General features: G+C 39.2%; 1 protein-coding gene across 9 annotated transcripts in view; it reads left to right on the top strand.

Annotated features, from left to right (window-relative positions):
* The first annotated feature begins 2,175 nt into the window (after nt 1-2,175).
* PI4K2B (phosphatidylinositol 4-kinase type 2 beta) overlaps nt 2,176-18,966 on the top strand; it is a 43,032-nt gene continuing 26,241 nt past the window's right edge. For 3 of the 9 annotated variants that reach the window (XR_011538246.1, XM_070613046.1, XM_070613045.1), the window contains exons 1-6: nt 2,181-2,805; nt 11,379-11,515; nt 13,173-13,373; nt 14,161-14,292; nt 16,672-16,810; nt 17,934-17,995. Coding sequence is in view for 7 of the 9 variants with exons in the window: in XM_070613046.1 (XP_070469147.1) it covers nt 2,496-2,805; nt 11,379-11,515; nt 13,173-13,373; nt 14,161-14,292; nt 16,672-16,810; nt 17,934-17,995 (981 nt within the window). In the remaining 2 variants the exon portion in view is untranslated. Of the gene's footprint in view, nt 2,806-2,919; nt 3,300-3,519; nt 3,549-7,782; nt 7,969-11,378; nt 11,516-13,172; nt 13,374-14,160; nt 14,293-16,656; nt 16,811-17,933; nt 17,996-18,966 lie in introns of those variants that run through there. The other 6 variants (XR_011538245.1, XM_070613044.1, XM_008513781.2 and 3 more) reach the window with 5 other exon arrangements.

Here is an 18,966-nt window from a genome sequence, read left to right as displayed (position 1 = left end):
CCAGCATATCTGTATTACAAGAAATGCTTTAAAAAATATCTTCAGGGGAAAGGGAAATGATACTAAATGGAAACTCAGATCTACAGGGAGAAATGAAAAGCACTGGAAATGGTAAATATGTGGGTAAATATAAAAACCTATACATTGTTTTCTAAACTTATTGAAAAAAACATGTAATTGTTTAAGGTAAAATTTATTCACTGCATTTAAGCATATGTGGATCTAATGTATATGACAACAATAACATATAGGATAGAGGATAAATGCAAGTACACTTTTGTAAGATTCCTACATTTCACTTCTGGTAGTACAATATGAAGTCTGAGTACATTGAGATAATTTAAGGATACATGCAGTGAATGCCAGAGTAAGCACTAAAAACTTAATGTAAAGAGTTTTAGCAGAAGGTCAGTAGAGGAATTAACATGAAATATGAAGAAATATTGATTGACTGAAAAGAAAGCATGAATGAAAGGAAGAGGAACAAAAAACAGATGAAACAGAATACAAATTGCAAAACTATAATAGATCTAAATCCAAGTACATTAATATTACATTAAACGTAAATAGACTAAAAACTCCAATTAAAAGGCAGAAATTATCAGACTAGATTTAAAAAAATCAAGAACCAACTATAACCTATCTACAAGAGATACATACATATTAAATATAAAGACACAAATATATTGAAAGGAGAAGGATGGAAAAAGATTTACCAGGCAAACTGTAAGCCTAAGAAAGGTGGTGTGGTTATATTAACATCAGACAATATAGACTTCAAGCAGGAGTATTAAGAGAGGTAAGAAGGGACAGTTCATAAAAGAAAAAAAAGGAAAGAAAGAAAAAGAAAATAAAGGATCAAATCATCAGGAAGACATAAAAATCCTGTGTCTGCACCTAATAACACAACTTCTCAAATACATAAAGCAAAAACTCACCAAACTAAAAGAAGAAATAGACAAATGCACAATCATAGTTAGATTGTAGTAACCTACTCTCAGTGTATGATAGAACTAAATTTAAAAATCCATAAGGATATAAGTGATCTGAACAACTCTATCAATAGTTAACTAAATTGATATTTATAGAAAAAATTGATAGTTATAGAACTACTCATCTGCAGAATACACATTCTTTTTAAAGCAGACATGGAATGTTCACCAAGGTAAATGATATACTGCTATAAAGTAAGTCTCAATAAATGTTAAAAGGTTGAAATCTTAGTGTATCTTCTCTGACTACAACAGAATTAAATTAGAAACCAATCATAATACCTGGAAAAGCCCCTAAATATTTGGAAATTAAACTACACACTTCAAAGAAATGAGTCAAAGAGGAAATTATAAGGGAAACAAACTATTTTGAACTGAATGAAAGTGAAAGCACAGCATATCAAAACTTGTGGAAGACACACAAAACAGTGCTTAGAGGGAAAAGCATAGCTTTAAAAGTTTATATTAAAAAAATAGAAAGGTCCAGAATCAATAAGGTAATCTTCTACTCTAAGCAACTAGAAAAAGAGGAAATCAAATCCAAGTTAAGTAGAAAGAAGGAAATAATAAAGAGCAAAAGTCAATTAACTAGAAAACAGAGAATCAATGGGACCAAAAAATAGCTTTTTGAAAAGATTAAAAAATTTGATAAACTTCTAGCTAGGTTAGTCAGAAAAAAAGAGAAAATACAAACTACCAGTATCAAGAATGTCTGGGAGCTGGCTCCCTGGCGGAGTGGTTAAGCTCGTGAGCTCCGCTTTGGTGGCCCAGGGTTTTGGGGGGTTGCGTCCTGGGCCAGACATTGCACCCCTCATCAAGCCATGCTGAGGTGGCATCCCACATGCCACAACTAGAAGGACACACAACTGAAAATATACAACTATGTACTCAGGGGGCTTTGGGGAGAAAATGGAAAAATAAAATCTTTAAAAAGAAAAAAAGAATGATCAAAAGACAAGGTCCCTGTTCTCAAAGACTTCTAGTGGGAGAAATAAATATTAAATAGTCATACAAAGAAATATATAGGTATAGATTGTGGTAAACTTTATAAGGGAATATAAAGAGAGTATAAACTTTATAAGAATATAAAGTATCATAAAGATGGAGGGAGAAGTCAGTTTAGGTTGCGAGGTGGCGGGGACCATCTGCGGAGGTAGTTAACGCAGGCCTCCGCGGTCCAGCAGGAGCAACGTCAGCCCCCCGGCCCCGCGGCTTTCCGACCCGCGGAGACAGGCGGTCGCCCCCGCCCCGCGCCTGGTGCCCTGTGCCCCGCCCACTGCTGCCCCGGCCCTTCCGCGCAGACGCGGCGGCGGCGAGAGGTGGGGCGCGGCCTGTGGCCGGGCGGGGCAACCGCCGGGCGGGCTCCTAGCTGGGTCGCGCTGTAGTGAGGTGGCCTTGTTCCGACCCAGCGGGTGACCCAGAGGTGTCCCGATATGCCGAGGCCAGACCCGTGCAGCTCACCTCTCTGAGCCGGTCTCAGCGCCGAAGGCCCGGAGGGAGGCCATGGCGGAGTCCTTGGAGCCCGGGCGGCGGGCGTCTCCGGGCGGCGGGCGCCTGGAGGAGGAGGACGATGACGAGGAGCGGGAACCGCTGCTGCAGCGGATCGCCTGGGCCCAGCCGCGGAAGGCCGCTCCGGGCAGCGCCGTGAGGCTGGTGGAGACTGCCCGGGAGGACGGCGCCGCCTCCCCGGGCGAGGCCGGCGACAAGGAACTGCTGCTCCGGCCCAGGGACGCGCCCCGCTGCCCTTCCCGGAGCGTGCGGACCCTGCGCAGCTCGTCCGCCCGCCAGAACCGGAAGCGCCCCGTGGGCTCAGGTGCGACCCGGCCCTTCCCTTCTCTCCGCGGCCCTCCCGGAGCGCCTGTCGCCGCGCAGCCCGGGTTCATGCTCGTCCCCGGGGCCCAGCTGCCCGCGGCCCCGCTCGCTTCCCGCCCTGCCCCGGCCCCCTTCCGTCTCGCGCCGGCGCTCGCCCAGAAGGAAAGGCGGTTCGTCGGGCAGCCCGGCCGCAGCCCGGGCCGGGGGCCGGCAGCTGCTCAGACCTCGGACACCTTGCCTCTCTCTCCTGCTCCCCTTTTTACTCGCACCTTTCCCAGGGGCCGTAGGCTACTTCACCCAAGGCCTCTGGTTGTCGTTAAACTCCTATCCTTGAGGCCTCCCCTAAGAGTGAACCTCAACTTTTGGAATCAGACACCGAGGAACCCTTAACACTGTTAAATGACCCAAGTTGTTTGCTCAAGTTTGGACTTGAGTTTTGGATTAAGAACCCTGAATGATCTATCGAGAAAGTTCCCCAAGTTGTGAATTTGCAAGGTGGGTGGCAGCAGAGAGATGTACAGAGAGAATATCCAGTTGCCATTTTCCAAGAGATTTTTGTATTAACTATTGTTATTGTGACGTTAGCCAGAGCGGGCAGAGGCGGGTGAATTTCTGTACCTGCTACTTGCAAAGTTTTCTTTCTTGAGTCATTTCTAGTCTTATACTTAAAAACAAACAAATAAACCAAAGCTTTTTTTTTTTTTTTACTGTTAAGCGGACTGATAGCCTCAGATGAACGAGAAGGTAATGGAAATGATGCTAAAAGTTAGTAAAATTTAGGCATGCTACTGCAGGCATGGATATTTGTTGATGAAATGAGTTTTTTGTTATGTCGAGTGGAGTTAGGCTAATTTGGTAGTAAAATAGAGTAGATTTTAGGAGTCTTTGCTGGCGATGGGACAGGCTAGTTTGTAAAATGGTGATGATAAGACCTACTCACCGGTGGTTAGGATGGTTTAAATGAGGTGGTGTGGGCGCTGTGCCTAGGGTATCACTCCGTATGTGGCTGCTTAAAGAAGAGTCACAGAAAATGTAGTTTTCATTAACACTGCTTAGTTCTCCTGGAGTCAATAGGTTTTACATGTCCTCCTACTAGTTCACAAATGGGCCTTCTCCAATTTAAAGAATTTTGGATAGAATAGGTTATTCAAGTTGTAGTTGAACTTACATTTAGACACATTCTAGAGAGGCCCAAGGGAAGCAGACTTTCCAATTCAAGTGTAACTAACAACATTTACGAAAACAAATAATGAAGTTGGAACCAGATCACAAAGGGACCCACATTCACCTAGCTGCATTGATAGCTTGAGTATATATTACCTAGAATCCAGTCTGTGAAGGAACTAAGATCCATGTGGCTAGCTTGCCTTTTTCTACCACAAAGTTCCCTTGTGTAGCTAGATTTTAAAAGAGCCTAAAATCTTGAAAGCGTATTTATTCTGTGAGAGTGAGGTTTTGTAAACAAATAATAGTAAGACTAGAAAAAGTAGAAGAGGGATAGAATATAGTACTCAGAATACAAATAGATTATTAAAGATTATTTAATGGTAATAACGTTTATATCACAGTTTGCTCAGATCTTTTTTGTGTATTTCCTTAATTCTCACAACGGCACAGCAAGTTAGTTGTTATTCACTCTCATCCTTGTTGTGAGGATTGAAAATGAGTAAAGCTGTAATGACTAGTAGTTCATAGAACTTCAGAGATAAGCCAGTCAGGTATCCAGGAAGTGGTGAAGCCAGGACTGAGCCTCCTTCTTTCTTGACGTCCTGCACTTCTTCTGTTTTACTGTAGATCCACAACTGTTATAAAGTAATTGTTACTTTTGGTTATTTATTATGGAGATCTTATTTCTAATGGATTTAAAAATAGTTTTGAATTGTAAAAAGTATTTTAAAATTTCAAACCAGTCTCCTAAAAAGTTTATGATTGAGTAATTTAACTAGATTTTTAAGTTTAGTTATTTTTGTAATGAGTCCATTAGTCTTCTTTTGTCCTTTACCATCCAATTTCCATAAATCCACCTCTTATTTCCAAGAAATTCTTGACTTGAGATGAATACTAACATCATTTATGATGTTTACTATTTTGTTTATGTGAACAGGAACTTTGTGTACTTTAGGCAGTAGAAGAATGTCATATGTCTGTTATCTTTACTTGAACAAGGCATATGACAAAGTCTAGAACCAGTGTAAACCATAGTGTTGTTGGATCAATGTCAGAGATTAGTGGCATTCCTTGTTCTGTCATTTTAATCAGTGAATTGGAGAGTAATAAAGATGATAATAGCTAATACCTACATAGTAGTACTCGCAGGGCATAGTTCTATGCACTTCACGTATATTAATTCATAACTAACCCTATGAGGTAAGTACTATTTTATTCTTATTTTAAGGAAGCACAGAGAGGTGAAGTGACTGCTCCAAGGTTTCAGTTAATGCAAACCAGGAGCACTTATCAGTTTTGTTGGAGAGGCTAACAATTAGAGAACAGCCCTGGGATTCACAGAGAGCTACCAAACTAAAAGGAAGTGTGTATTTATAAGTGTTTTAATGATTCATGGTGGCTTATAATTGTACGAGCAAAATAAAATCATTTGAAACTAAGGAAGAAAGATGAGAATGGGAACTAAGGGTAATGAAATAAATATGATGCAGGCTGGAATCTGGGTACACAAGATGAATGTCAGACTCTTGATGCAGGCAGCCCACAAATTTGAATTTTAAGATTACTGAGCAGCCAACTTGAGAGAAATACAACCCCTGAGTCCATAAAATTGAAACAAACTGGTTATTTGAACCAAAACAGAACTGACAAAGGATAACCTGTCATGTATTCTCTTGAAGAAGAGACTATATAGTGAATAATATCTTTGTAATAAAAGTGATGAATTTTGTAGGAGTATTTCTTATAACTTCTCTGAAGCCCATTTCGGTAGAAGTAATTCTAACAGGTAGTGCTGTCAGTATTGCTGGATCTAAATTCAAGATGCTGATAATCTGGCTTAATTTAGAGGATGACGCTGTAAGAGTAGATGTCATATGTGTTTTGACAGTTCTCTATAATAACACATATAATATAATAACATAATAAAAATGAGTTTCTGAAAGGTAGTGAGCAGCGGTGTGTTGGGAATTATTTGTCAACCAGTAGTTAGAGTACACCTATTCTTTGTTTTCTGTTTATTGCAGAGGGACATCATTCTCTCTGCCTGCCGGGTTCCAGTGGAAATTGAGGCCTTGGGGAAACAGTGGTGACCAAATATCAAATGAATGTGCAGTCACCAGCCCTGTCCCTACGTAGCTTTATAGCCTAATGGAGGAAACGGTCAATTAAAACACATAGTTCTAACAGATATATAAGTCCTCGAATGTGGCAAACTGAGGGTTCCATTGAGCTGTACCCTGGATTTAGGGGCCAGGGAAGATTTAGCAGAGCAGGTGGTGGCCAGTCTGATACCTGAAGGTTGAATAGCACTGGAATCCCTGAGTCAGGGTTCAGATCACCAGACTTGTGTTGGCTAGCTGCTTTGCTTTGTAGAAAATATCCTGGTCAGTGGGTAAGATAGAGTCCCACCCCTTAAGTGAGGAAGAGTTCATTTTGGTTTGTTTATTTAAAATGAGAACTTGATAAGTTACCAAGCGTGCTTATATAAAACTAAATATAAAGAATTATACAGTGGGTTCTGTTACTCCATTTTCAATTTCTACTTACTAAAGGACCAGTAATAACCCTGAAGTGTGGTTAAGGGGATAGTTTGTTAATAAATAATTCTCAAATTTATCCAGGACCCACCATGTGCCAGGCACTGTTTTAGGTACATCACATATATCAGAGAACAAAACAAAGATCTCTGCCCTCCTGGAACTTTGATCCTTTTGTTATAGCATTGCAGTACTCTGATGGAGTCAAAGGATGAATAAGAATTAGCCATGGGAAGGAATCTTAGCATATACGTGGGAATAGCATGGACAGAGGTTCAGAGGTGGGCTGGACGTCTTGTGAAAAGTGAGGAGCTTGAATAGGACTGGAATGTGACTGGAGGGCCACTGCGGCTTTTAGAGGAGACCCAAAGGGAATGCACAGGTAGAACTGAGATTCTCCTCAGAAAATTTGAATATTTGATACTGAAACAAATCAAAACCCCATAGTTTATTCCTTAAAAGGAGTGACAGTAATTTTAACTGAAAAAAAATTTAAACAAAATGTGGCAACCACATCCTTCAGCTATTAAAAATCAAACTAAAAACAACAACAAACCTTTAAACCAAATCTCCATGGCACAGATAGCTTGAAGCCCTGTAACTTTTGGGGATGTCCTTCAATTTAAACTCATTGCCAAATGTACATTAGTAACTAAAATGAAGAAAGTTATAGAATGTAATTTTGAGTTATGAGTCGGTTAAAAATTATCTACTCAGAAACAGTTTGATTTTAGTCTTTTTTTCTGGCAGTAATTAGATAGTAGGACCAGTTGTCTTCTAAGTGCCTTTCTAGATTGTGATGGTAAACCTAGGTCATCCTCAAAGAATGTCTCTTTTCGTGTGGGGAGATTATCTCATTTATCCAAGAGTTGCTCAATAAGGCACAAGTTAAAGAAAAAGAGATTGAGAATATCTTGGCTGATTTTGTAGTAGTGGTTCAATTGATCTGATTTTGATTGAAACTGAAGTATTAAATATTCAGAGTATGATCATGGGCTCCATGAGAGCAACGAAGGCAGATTGTATGATAAACTCACAAAGTTTAACCCATAAAGCAATTTGATAACATTTAATAGTAATAGTGTCAAAGTCTGCACATAGTTTCCCAAAGAACTGCTCCAGTACAGAATGAGAGAGACCACGAGTGGTCTAAGAGTTTAGCCATTTCGGTGGGAATTCATAGTATGACAGGGCTCCTGAACACTAATGTAGTACTAGAGTGCTGATTATTTTACTGTAGTGTCAAGACTGAGAGATGTCTCTGTTCTCTGCAGTGAGTTGCTTGATTCTGGAGACCATATTTTAAGGAGACACGTTGAAAAACTGAGCAATGAGACAAGACGGCAACTTGGATCCTGGAAAGCCTGAAAACATAGGGAAGGAGGTGGAGAATAGGGGAGACTTAAGGGAACATGGAACAATCTTCATCTGTTTGAAGGGCTGTCCCTGGGAAGAAAGGAGTAAGCAGACTTTGTTTTGCTCCAGATGGCAGGTTTAGGACATTGGGTGAAGCTACAGGGGACTTATTTCTGGAAAAGAAGAACTTTATATTTGTTTTCAAACAAAAGAAGCATGAAAAAAGGAGTGATCTCTCTTTGAAAGTGTCTAAACATTGGCCCAAAGTCCAATGGCTGGTGATGTATTATGGAAAATATATCAGTCTTGGGAGCAAGACTGAAATAACTTTTCATGTTCATTCTTACTGTTAAGAGCCCTGACCTAGAAGAAATATCGTATGACTAATGATGATTATTGGCACATTCTGGCACATAAATGATACTTCATTTATTCAATTAAATGTTTATTGTGTACCCACTAAATACTAATCCCTCTTCCAGGTGCTAGGGATACACAGTGAACAAGAAAGACAAAGTTTTTCCCTTCATTCTTAAGTATTTTCGTGGGATAGATCAGAGTGATTTGGAATTAGGGTATCAATTGTATAGACATGACTAAAATGCTTGGAGTATTTATTTTTAGGTTAAATATGCCCAATAGCCTTTTATGTAGTATTTTTTCCAGCACAAACTTCTAAAAATTAGTAAATTACAGTTTTATTTCTGTCTGAATTAAGGTAAATTTTAAATAAAGGAAAGTTTGTGTTTTTTATTTTCATAGTGTTGAATGCACATAATAGCATTTAAATGCCTTCCAAAGTAAAATGTGAATAATTTTTGGCTTGTCTACCACATTAAATGATTAATTAGTAATTCATTCTGCAAGTGTTTATTGAAAGTTACATTCCAGGAACTACAAAAGTTCTGGGCATACAACTGTGAAAAAAAATCCCTGTCTTGGAGCTCACAAAATAAATAAATTATGTAATATGTTAGGTGATAAGTGCCAACCAGAAAAATAAAGTGGAGGTTAGAGGAGATTGGGTAGGGTCTTGAGGGCCCTTATAAGGACTTGGACTTTTTTTTTGAGTGAGATGGGAAACCAGTGGGGTGTTTTCTACAGGGGAGTGACATGATCTGACTTATGTTTTAAAAGAATTACTGTAGCTTCTCTGTTGAGTGTAGAAAGGGCATGGATGAAAGGGGAGACCAGTGAGGGGACTTTTGTAATAATCGAGGCAGGAGCTGATAGTGCTTTGAACCACGAGGAAGGAATGGAGATAGTAAGAGGTGGTTGGATTCTGGATATTTATTTAAGGTGGAGCCACAAAACTTGCTGATGGTTTGGATGTGGAGAGCGAGATTGTGAGAGCATGGATGATTCCAAAGTTTTTGGCCTGAACAGCAGGAAGATTTGAAGTTGCCAGCAACTGTAAGAGGGAATACTGGGAGTGAAGCTGTCGAGGGGGGTGGTAAAAATGAGGAATTGAGTTTTGGGTGGTAAAGTTTGTGCTGTCTATTAAACATTTAAGTAGAGATGTTGAGTACAGTAATCTGGGGTTCAAGGCAGAAGTCCAGACTTGAGGTACAAATTTGGGAGTCGTCAGTGTTGATACAGAAGAGAAGAGTACCATGGATTAAACCTGGGGCATTCCAAAGTTAAGCGGTCAGGGAGATGAAATGAGCCAGCAAGGAGACTGAAAAAGCAGAGCCGATGAAATAGGACAACCTAGAGAAGTGGTATCCTGGAAGCCAAGTGAAGAAAGTGTTTCAAGGAGGAGAGAGTGACCAGCAGAGTCAAATAGTGGTGTTGATTAAGGAACATAAGTTCTGAGATTGGATTTAGCAATGTGGAAGTCACTGTACCCTAACAAAAATTCTATCGATGGAGTGGGACAGAAGCCTGATTGAAAGGAGGTCAAGAGAGAATGGGAGAAGAAAAATTGGAGATGGTAAATGTAAATAACTACAGAGGCCTTCTGCTATAAAGGGAAGCAAAGAAATGAGGGAGTCTTAGGGGGATTGTGGGGTTAAACAAGATTTGCTTTAAGATGAAAAAAATTATAACATGCTTTGTATGGTGATGGAAATGATCTAACAGAGAGGGAAATATTGATGCAGGGAAGAAGTGTCCTAGAATACTCAGGAAGAAGTAGAGTCTAGTTTGTAACGTGGAGAAGTTGATCTTAGAGCGTGGACAGTTCATCTGTGGTAATAGGTGGGAGGCAGAGGATGTGAGTGGGTAGATGTTGTGCTGAGGGCTGATGATAGTTTTTTCTGTTGCTTCTCTTTTCTTAGTGAAACAGGAAGCTAGATCATCTGCTGAGAGAGGAGGTGTTGGGAATTTGAGGAGAGGAGAAGGTATAAGATAGTTGTCCAGAAGAGTGGAAGAGTCTTTGCACCAGGGGAGTTGTCCTAATTTAGGCTGCTATAACAAAAAACCATGGACTAGGTGGCTTAAACAACAGACATTCAATTCTCACAGCTCCGAATGCTGAGAAGGCCAAGATTAGGGTGCCAGCATGATCAGGTGCTTGATAAGGACTCTCTTCCTGGCTTGCAGATGACCGCCTTCTCACTCTGTCCTCATGTGGCAGAGGGAGAGAGGGAGTGCCCTGGGCAGTAATCCCACCCTTAGGACCATCTAACCCTGATTTCCTCCCAAAGACCCCCATCTTCCCGATATGAGCACAGTGGTGGTTAGGGCTTCAACATATTTTGAGGGGACACAAGCATTCAGTCCATAACAGGAAGGTAGTATGCTTCCCGGGCAATATGAAGGACCTACCTACATGAGGTTTGTGGTGATGAATTTAAAGTGAGGCCAGGCATTGTGTTTGTGTGTGTTCGTCTAGTCAAGTTCAGCTGTCCGGGCACAGCCATAGCCAGCAGATAGTTGGGTTTGACCAGGATTGGGATTTTTCCAGGGGGTCATAATGACATGAGGGAAGAAGAGAATGATTATGTGATGATTGACCATAATTTGAGCTGGCCAGGGAGGGAAGTAAGGACATTAAGAGGGTGATGACCAGAGACGGCATAGTAGATGAGTGCTTTGTAGGTCCTGGTGGATCAAAGAGTTGTTGGACTCGGTCCCAGAGGAAATGAACTAGGAAGATAGAACATGCTTGAAGTTGAAAGTATGGAGAGGTTGCAGGTATTGCTAATGACCAATCTGAAGGATGACTGTGCAGTCAGAGGCTGAAGTAGGATGGAGAACAGAATCACTGGAAGGGAAGAGTTCAAAGTAATGTGAGGTATCAGTGGGATTATTTCAATAAATAGAGATTTTGTTTCCATGTGTCCTTACTTGAAGCTTAAAGAAAAGTGGGGTTAGAGAAAAAAACAAAAGAAGATCACAGCAGCCCATACAATACTTGATTACGTTTTTCTGTACCTTAGTGCCCTAATGTTAATAACCTAATCCAATATTACAGGTTCATATTATGAGCATTGTCATAGCTGGTCTTTCTTCTTCTTCACGTTCTATATTAACATTGCTTTTCTTAATGCAATAAATGTTGGTTCTTCAGAGTTGAATACATTCTTGGATGATCCAGAATTTGCTGATATTATATTGAAAGCAGAGCAAGCAATAGAATTTGGAGTTTTTCCAGAAAGAATCTCTCAAGGTTCAAGTGGAAGTTACTTTGTGAAGGATCCTAAGAGGGTGAGAATTTCACAGACCTACTATATATAACAGAAATTTTGGAAAACATTAATTTAAATGTGGCGTCGTTATGAATTTCTGAAGATGTTTTCCTGATAAATCTGATTGCGCCCTCTTTTTCAGAAATAAAGGTCAGGTTTGTTTGTTTGTTTTTTAAAGCACTCTGCTATTTAGAAATAGAGCTATTCATTTTGAATCATAGGTTGCTTTCCTATTTTAATATTTGGTTTCAAGCATTCATGGAATACTCACGTTCAGCTGTAGACTTGTTGAGTTTATATTCCTAAGTCCTTACCTTACAGCAGCCTACAACCATGTTAGCCAGGCAGAGTAGAAGTTTAAACGTTCAAAACCTGTTTAATGTCATTTACAAAGTGCTTGATTTTTTCCAAAGGTTTATTTTTCCCTAGGAATATTTTTTTCCTGCATTATACCAAAGAAGGAGCCGCGGCAGTCTGAAGTTTGAAGGCATTGGAATGTGACAAAGTGAAAGGAACCAGAGTATAATTCTAGGGCAGAAAAGAGAAGTTGACAAGGGACTTTGTTCCACTTAGTCTGGAATTTTTCAGAAATCGATATTATCTTTTCTAAACGCTTTCTGAATGATGCACAGCCAGCAGTTCCTTTTTCAGGAAGAAGGATTATGATTTCATCCAAATCATTTTTGCAAAAATTGAAGTTATATTTTAAAATATAGTCTTTGGGGGGTTTGTGTATATATATGTAGGTAATGTCTCTCAATCTTTATTCTAACCTTGATTTCTTAATTTGTTCTTGTTGACTTTTTTACTGGTGGCTCAGACTTTATTGCATTATAAAGCAGTTATATACTTAAAATTATAATAAGACTTTTATTTCCTGTCTAAGGATAATTCAGCCTTTAAGTTTAATATGAATATATTTTATCAGACCAATAGTAAAGATTATAGACTTATAGACATCCATGAGCAAATTTTTTTTTAAGAGGAGAGAATTTATTTAAAATTTGTTCATAAAAAAGTAAGTGGAAAAAGATTAGGGTAGGAGATTCTGACAGTATAGATATTCATTGTATCCTATCATTACCTTTGTATTTTAGAGACTACTTTTTGTCATTGGATTTATTAGTTTATTTAACAAATGCTTGAATGCCTAATGTGTACCAGGTACTGTTCTGAGTACTTGGGATACAGACCTAACAAACTCCCTGCCTTTTTAGAATGTACATTTAGTGAGGGAAATAGACAATAAACATTTAACTTGGATATTTAATGGATATTGAATGATAACACTGTTTGATCTAGAGCAGTGGTTTTCAAACATTTTAAAATCAGTGGAACTCTTTCTTAACTTGGAAGCCCAGTAATATAAAACAGGGGAAATCAAAGTTGATCTGGTTAAGTGGCTTGAGGCCTTGGATCCCTGCCCTACCTCCTCTCACTTGCCCAAGGGTTTCTCAGAGCACAGTTTGAAAACCACTAGCCCAAAAGATTATTAATTTTAGTTTGTCAAGTGAGAATGAATGTAAAAATGTGATTGGAACTAAACCTTTTAATATTTAAGGGTTATCTGCAAATCTGTGGTGGAAAGAAGTAGAAAAAGATAGATCAGAATGCATTTTATGGATCATTATTTCTCTATGTTAAAAGCCTAATAAAATTTCTACTTTTTTATATAGAAAATTATCGGTGTGTTTAAACCCAAATCAGAAGAGCCTTATGGTCAACTGAACCCAAAATGGACCAAGTATGTTCATAAGGTCTGCTGCCCTTGCTGCTTTGGTCGAGGCTGCCTGCTTCCTAATCAGGGATACCTTTCCGAAGCTGGGGCCTTCCTTGTGGATAGAAAGCTTCATCTGGGCATTGTACCTAAAACAAGGGTAAAGGAGAAATTGTTCCTAATCTTATTCTTCTAATTTACAGCCTACTTCTCTGCGAACACTTTAGTAATATTTCTAATGACAGAGCCTAAAGTTGAGCCCCTTTTTTGAGAAGCGAGAGTCATGAGAGATTAATAAATTGATTCTAGTGTAGATAGACAAAGCATCCAAGGGAATATCTCTCACTTGTGTGAGCTGAGATGATGCTAACAAAAAGAGGAGAAAGAACCAGCATTTCTTCTTTTCTTTGTCTTTTTTTTTTTTTTTGGTGAGGAAGATTCACCCTGAGCCAACATCCATGCCAATCTTCCTCTGTTTTATTTGTGGATAATGAGTGGAGTAGATCTGCTTTCAGGATCCAAACCCGCGACCCCAGGCCGCCAAAGCAGAGCGTGTGGAACTTTAACCAGTCGGCCACTGAGCCGGCCCTAAGAATTAGCATTTAGAAACAGGAAAAGATCAGGGATCTAGAAATTCTGTTGAAGGTAGAGATAACCAATGTGCTCAAAAGAACGCTAATTTTTTCTTTTTGGTCTTTGTAAATTTCTACTTGAAGACTTCCTCAAAATGCTCATTCTTAATTCTACATTTCAAGACTATTACTTCTTTCTTCCACTAGCCAGTTTTAGGCTCCCTCTCTCAGAAAAAAAATGTGTGCCACTTAACTGACTTTGGTATAGTGTTAAACTGCTAATTTACAGCCTCAGAGTGAGTTTCATGGTGTATACGGATAGAAACACTATAATGCAAATTCTAATAATTATTTTTCTAAACTGTATGTTTCTAGGTGGTTTGGCTTGTCAGTGAGACATTTAACTACAGTACAATTGACCGTGCAAAATCTCGAGGCAAAAAGTATGCTTTAGAGAAAGTGCCAAAAGTAGGTAGAAAATTTCATCGGATAGGCCTCCCTCCTAAGGTAAGTTACTATGAGAAGCTTTATTTGGGGGGCAGTTCAGCACATATTACCCGAGCTCCGTGTGCTATATGTTGTGCCGTGGGCTGTGGGTATAATAGAAAAGAACAGTATTTTGTCTTGAAAGAGCTTATAGTAAACAAGCAGTCTCAATGCAATATGATAAAGCTGTTAGGCTGGTTAAGTTCAGGGAGCTCAGAGAGGATAGAGATGGGATGTCTCACCCAGTTTGGACGGCTAGGAAGTGTTTCTAAGAGGAGGTTCTATCTAAGGCTCTATAATGTGATGGCTGAAAGCACGGGTCGAGAAGCAGACCTGGGTTTCACTCAGCCTCTCTGCCAGTTAGCTCTGAGACCTTGGACAAGTTCCTTACTCTCTGAGCCCCAGTTTCTATAAAACGAGGATGGTAAGAACTGCCTCTTAGAGTTGTGAGGATAAAATGAAATTTATGTCAAGTACTTGGTACAGAGGCCAGCCCTGGTGGTGTAGTGGTTAAGATTCGGTGCTCTCACCACCATGGCCCATGTTTCTTTCCTGGTCAGGGAACTACACCGCCTGTCGGTTGTCATACTGTGGCAGCTGTGTGTTGCTGAAAGCTGTGCCACTGGTATTTCAAATACCAGCAGGCTCACCCATGGTGGGCAGATTTCAGAGGAGCTTCCAGACTAAAACAGACTGGGAAGAAGGACCTGGCCACCCACTTCCAAAAAAATTGGCCATGAAAACCCTATGAATAGCAGTGGTGCATTGTCTGATAGAGCGCCTGAAGGTGAGAGGATGGCGCACAAAGCCCAGGGAACGGTTCCGCCCTGCTGTCCACAGGGTCACTGGGAGTCAGAGTCCACTCGGGGGCACTCACAGCAGCAAACTTGGTACAGTGCCTGGCACACAGTAAAGTAAATGGTAGTGACTGTGTTTACTCACTACATACTGGCTTCTGTGTTTTCTCATCACTTTTAAATAAACCTAAGGGATGATTAGCAGCTAGCTAAGCAAGGGTAGAGAGGGTTAAGGGGAAAGGCATTCTAGAAAAATCTCTAGGCTTTATTTTTTAAAAATATATTTGACCTGTGATCTTGTTGTCTTGTTATTGCTATGCTTTTATCTAGATAAAAGAATTTAAGTAGAAAATCATGGTTAACCTAACTTGTTTTTAAAATTGTATTGGAAGATAAGCAGAAAGTTTGAACATTTTTACAAGGCCTGTTACTCCTTGGATATGCTGAAGTAAAGTGTGACTAAAAAAGGATATTATTTCCATATTTCTGACTACTAGGACTTAATAAGTGCTTTAGAAAAAACCTTTAGAAAATCATTAAAATTTCATGCCAACAGCAAAAACAGAAAGTGTTAGGATAAGAAATAGATTTTCTTGTGGTGATGTGTTTGTATTTACAAGGTGAACTAGGTTACTCATTACCTGTACATCCTGTGATGTTTAAATTTGTATTTCCTTCTTCAATACCTTGTTTAATGTTAGCTAGTGATTTTAGTGATAGAAATGCCTTTTAACATGGACATAGCTTCAAGGAAAGGATTTTTTAAAAAACCACTAGAAGTTATGATTAATTGATTCATTCTTCAAAGTTTATGACAGGATCTTTAATCTGCACAAAGAATTCATTCTTTTTTAAAATAAAGTTGTTTTCTGTATTTTATGTTGTAAAAAGAATCCTGAAGTATTTTTTCAGTAAAACAAAATTGCACTGTTGTTAAATAACCAGGATAGGTGTAAAATTTGGCCTCCATAATTAAATTCACTTTAATGATTATTTTTAGAAACCAGCATTCTTCGTCAGAGTATCACCTTGAGGGCACGTGTATTTTATTTTTTTTCCCCCTTAAAGATTGGCACCTGAGCTAACAACTGTTGCCAATGTTCTTTTTTTTTTCTGCTTTTTCTCCCCAAGTCCCCCCAGTTCATAGTTGTGTATTTTAGTTGTGGGTCCCTCTAGTTGTGGCATGTGAGATGTCACCTCAGTGTGGCCTGATGAGCAGTGCCATGTCCGAGCCCAGGATCCAAACCAGCGAAATCCTGCGCCACGGAAGTGTAGCGCGAGAACTTAACCACTCGGCCACGAGGCCAGCCCCTGTGTTTTCTTTTTTAATTATCCAAAAATAGCTGCTGTCCTCCTTGAAAGTCTAGGGTTGAGCCTTTTTAATTTGCTGTGTATTCTTTATGTGAGTATTTAAATTAGTATATAAAATAGTTTTCTTGATAAATGTGGCTTATCTAAATTAGTTAAACTCTTCTATTTTTCTTTTCGTGTTTATATATCATATCTTATCACAGTACTGCAGAGACATTAAGAAGTAATCCCTTTGTTCTTGTACTTTCTTTTCTAACTATAGTTCTTAAAATTGTAGATTGGTTCCTTTCAGTTGTTTGTTGAAGGTTACAAGGAGGCTGAATATTGGCTTAGGAAATTTGAAGCTGACCCTTTGCCTGAGAATATTAGAAAACAATTTCAGTCACAGTTTGAACGATTAGTTGTTTTGGATTACATCATCAGAAATACAGGTATTGAACTTCTCTCATTTGTTTGCTCATATTTTGTTAGCTTTCAAACTGCATTCAACTCTTGTTATCTAAGGCAAAGACATAAAATTTTGCTGCGGAAGTCTTAAGGCCCTTTTTTCTCTACCTGCCTTGGAGAACAGAGATGTTGCACTGACTCTCCTGGGCAGAATTAATCCTGTGCCGGAGAGTCTGACTCGTAAGAAGCTCCTGCCCGGCGACAGAGATCAGTTCCTAGCCCTGGGGGAGTTTCTTGTCAGTGGGACAAAGCCAGTTAGTAGAAATGTTATCTGCATAATATGAATAATTAAAACTTGATTGTGTAAATTACTTTAGGTGCTTATTTTGACTTTAGGTAACTGTTAGTGTAGTCTGTAAATACATTAAACTCTTAATTTTCTCTGTGCTGGTAGGGAGCAAGGATGTAGAGAATCCGTAGCAGTGGTTCCCAAATGTGGTTCCCTGCACTGTCAGGCTCAGTATTACGTGGGGCCTGGTTAGACGCGCATCTTCTCAGAGGAGCCCACCCCAGGCCTGCTGAAGCAGAAACTCTGCTTGTGGGGGCTGGCAGCCTGTGTTTTAACAAGTCCTCCAGGTGGTTCTGACGCACTCTGAAGTTTGAGAATCACAGGTTCAGAATGTTTGCTCATTTATGTTAGTTTCTGAAAAAGCGTTATATACTTTTCTAGATTTAGTTTCTTAATAGTAAGTGTGAAGTCTGGAGCAAGTTTATACAGACATCATTGAGAGCCTACCCAGAAATTTGCCTAGTAATAGGGGTGGATGCTTTTTCCTCCGCAGGTGGAGAGAAGTTATCCTTGATTTGAATAACCGTGATTTAATAGTTCTTGACAATAACTGTACATAGCTCACAGAGTGGTTATGAGGGTTAAATGAATTAATACACCTTGAACACTTACAACAATTTCTGGCACGGAGTAAATGCTCAATAAGTGTTAGCTAACATTTATGAGTATTTTTTATTTGTATGTGTTAAATTGGAGCCTTTAATATGTAAACATATGCCACAGATAACTAAGGAAGGTCTTGAAAATCAAGAGCTGACTGGATTTTTTTCCTTGATATTAAAAAATGAAGTGACAGATTTTTGTTGTTGTTTTGAAAGACAGGGGAAATGATAATTGGTTAATCAGATATGAAAAGCAGAAATATGGAAAGGAAATTAAGGTAAGGAAATTTAAAAATTATATATGTATATATATACACACACACACTATCAATTCTGTAAAAGATTCCTTAAAGTTAGGTTATTCTCCTGTATTTCCTCATTTCCTTCAGTTAGATCCTTAGTTTTATCTCCTTTTTCTGTTTTTCTTATCTTTTTTCTTTCCTTCCCCTGTTTATATTGCATTTTTTATGCTGTTTGTTTAAATCTCTGTGCAGCTTTATGTTTTTGTGTTGTATTAGAATAGAAGAATGATACCAGCTTGATACATTTTTTTTTTTTTTTGGTGAGGAAAATTACCCTGAGCTAACATCTGTTGCCAATCTTCCTCTTTTCTTTTTTGTTTTCTCCCCAAAGCCCCAGTACATAGTTGTATGTCCTAGTTGTAAGTCATTCTAGTTTTTCTGTGTGGGATGCCTCCACAGCATGGCTTGATGAGTGGTGTGTAGGTCCATACCCAGGATCCGAACCAGTGAACCCTGGGCTGCTGAAGCAGAGCACGCAAATTTAATCACTCGGCCACAGGGCTTGGTACGTTTTTTAGGACCACCAGATTTATTTTGCTTTTATGTAATAAAGGCTCCTAGTATTTTTGGTCAACATGTTTATATGTTACTACTTTACTTCTTTCTGAGTCTTATGACTCAAAAATGTGGATGAATCTCAAAATCCTGGTGAGTGAAAGAAGCTACACACAAAGGGAACATACCATCTGATTCCATTTCTATAAGAATCTAAAATGTGCAAACTGATCCCTAGTGACAGAGAGCAGACGATTGCCTGGCGGGGGGCGGTTTGCGGGAGAGAAGGACACAAGGAAACTTTCTCTGAAGGTTTCACATCTATCAACGCTTATCAAATTGTACACTTCCATATGTGAAGTTTATTGGGTGTAAATTACAACTCAGTAAAGTTGTAAAAAGAAAAAAATGATAAAAATAAAAATAAATGGCAGTTATACCAGAAATAGGCT

Source organism: Equus przewalskii, chromosome 3 (genome assembly GCF_037783145.1).
Source record: "Equus przewalskii isolate Varuska chromosome 3, EquPr2, whole genome shotgun sequence".
Taxonomy (NCBI): domain Eukaryota; kingdom Metazoa; phylum Chordata; class Mammalia; order Perissodactyla; family Equidae; genus Equus; species Equus przewalskii.
Note: the sequence above shows the minus strand (reverse complement) of the source record. Positions and strands in the feature narration are given on the sequence as shown.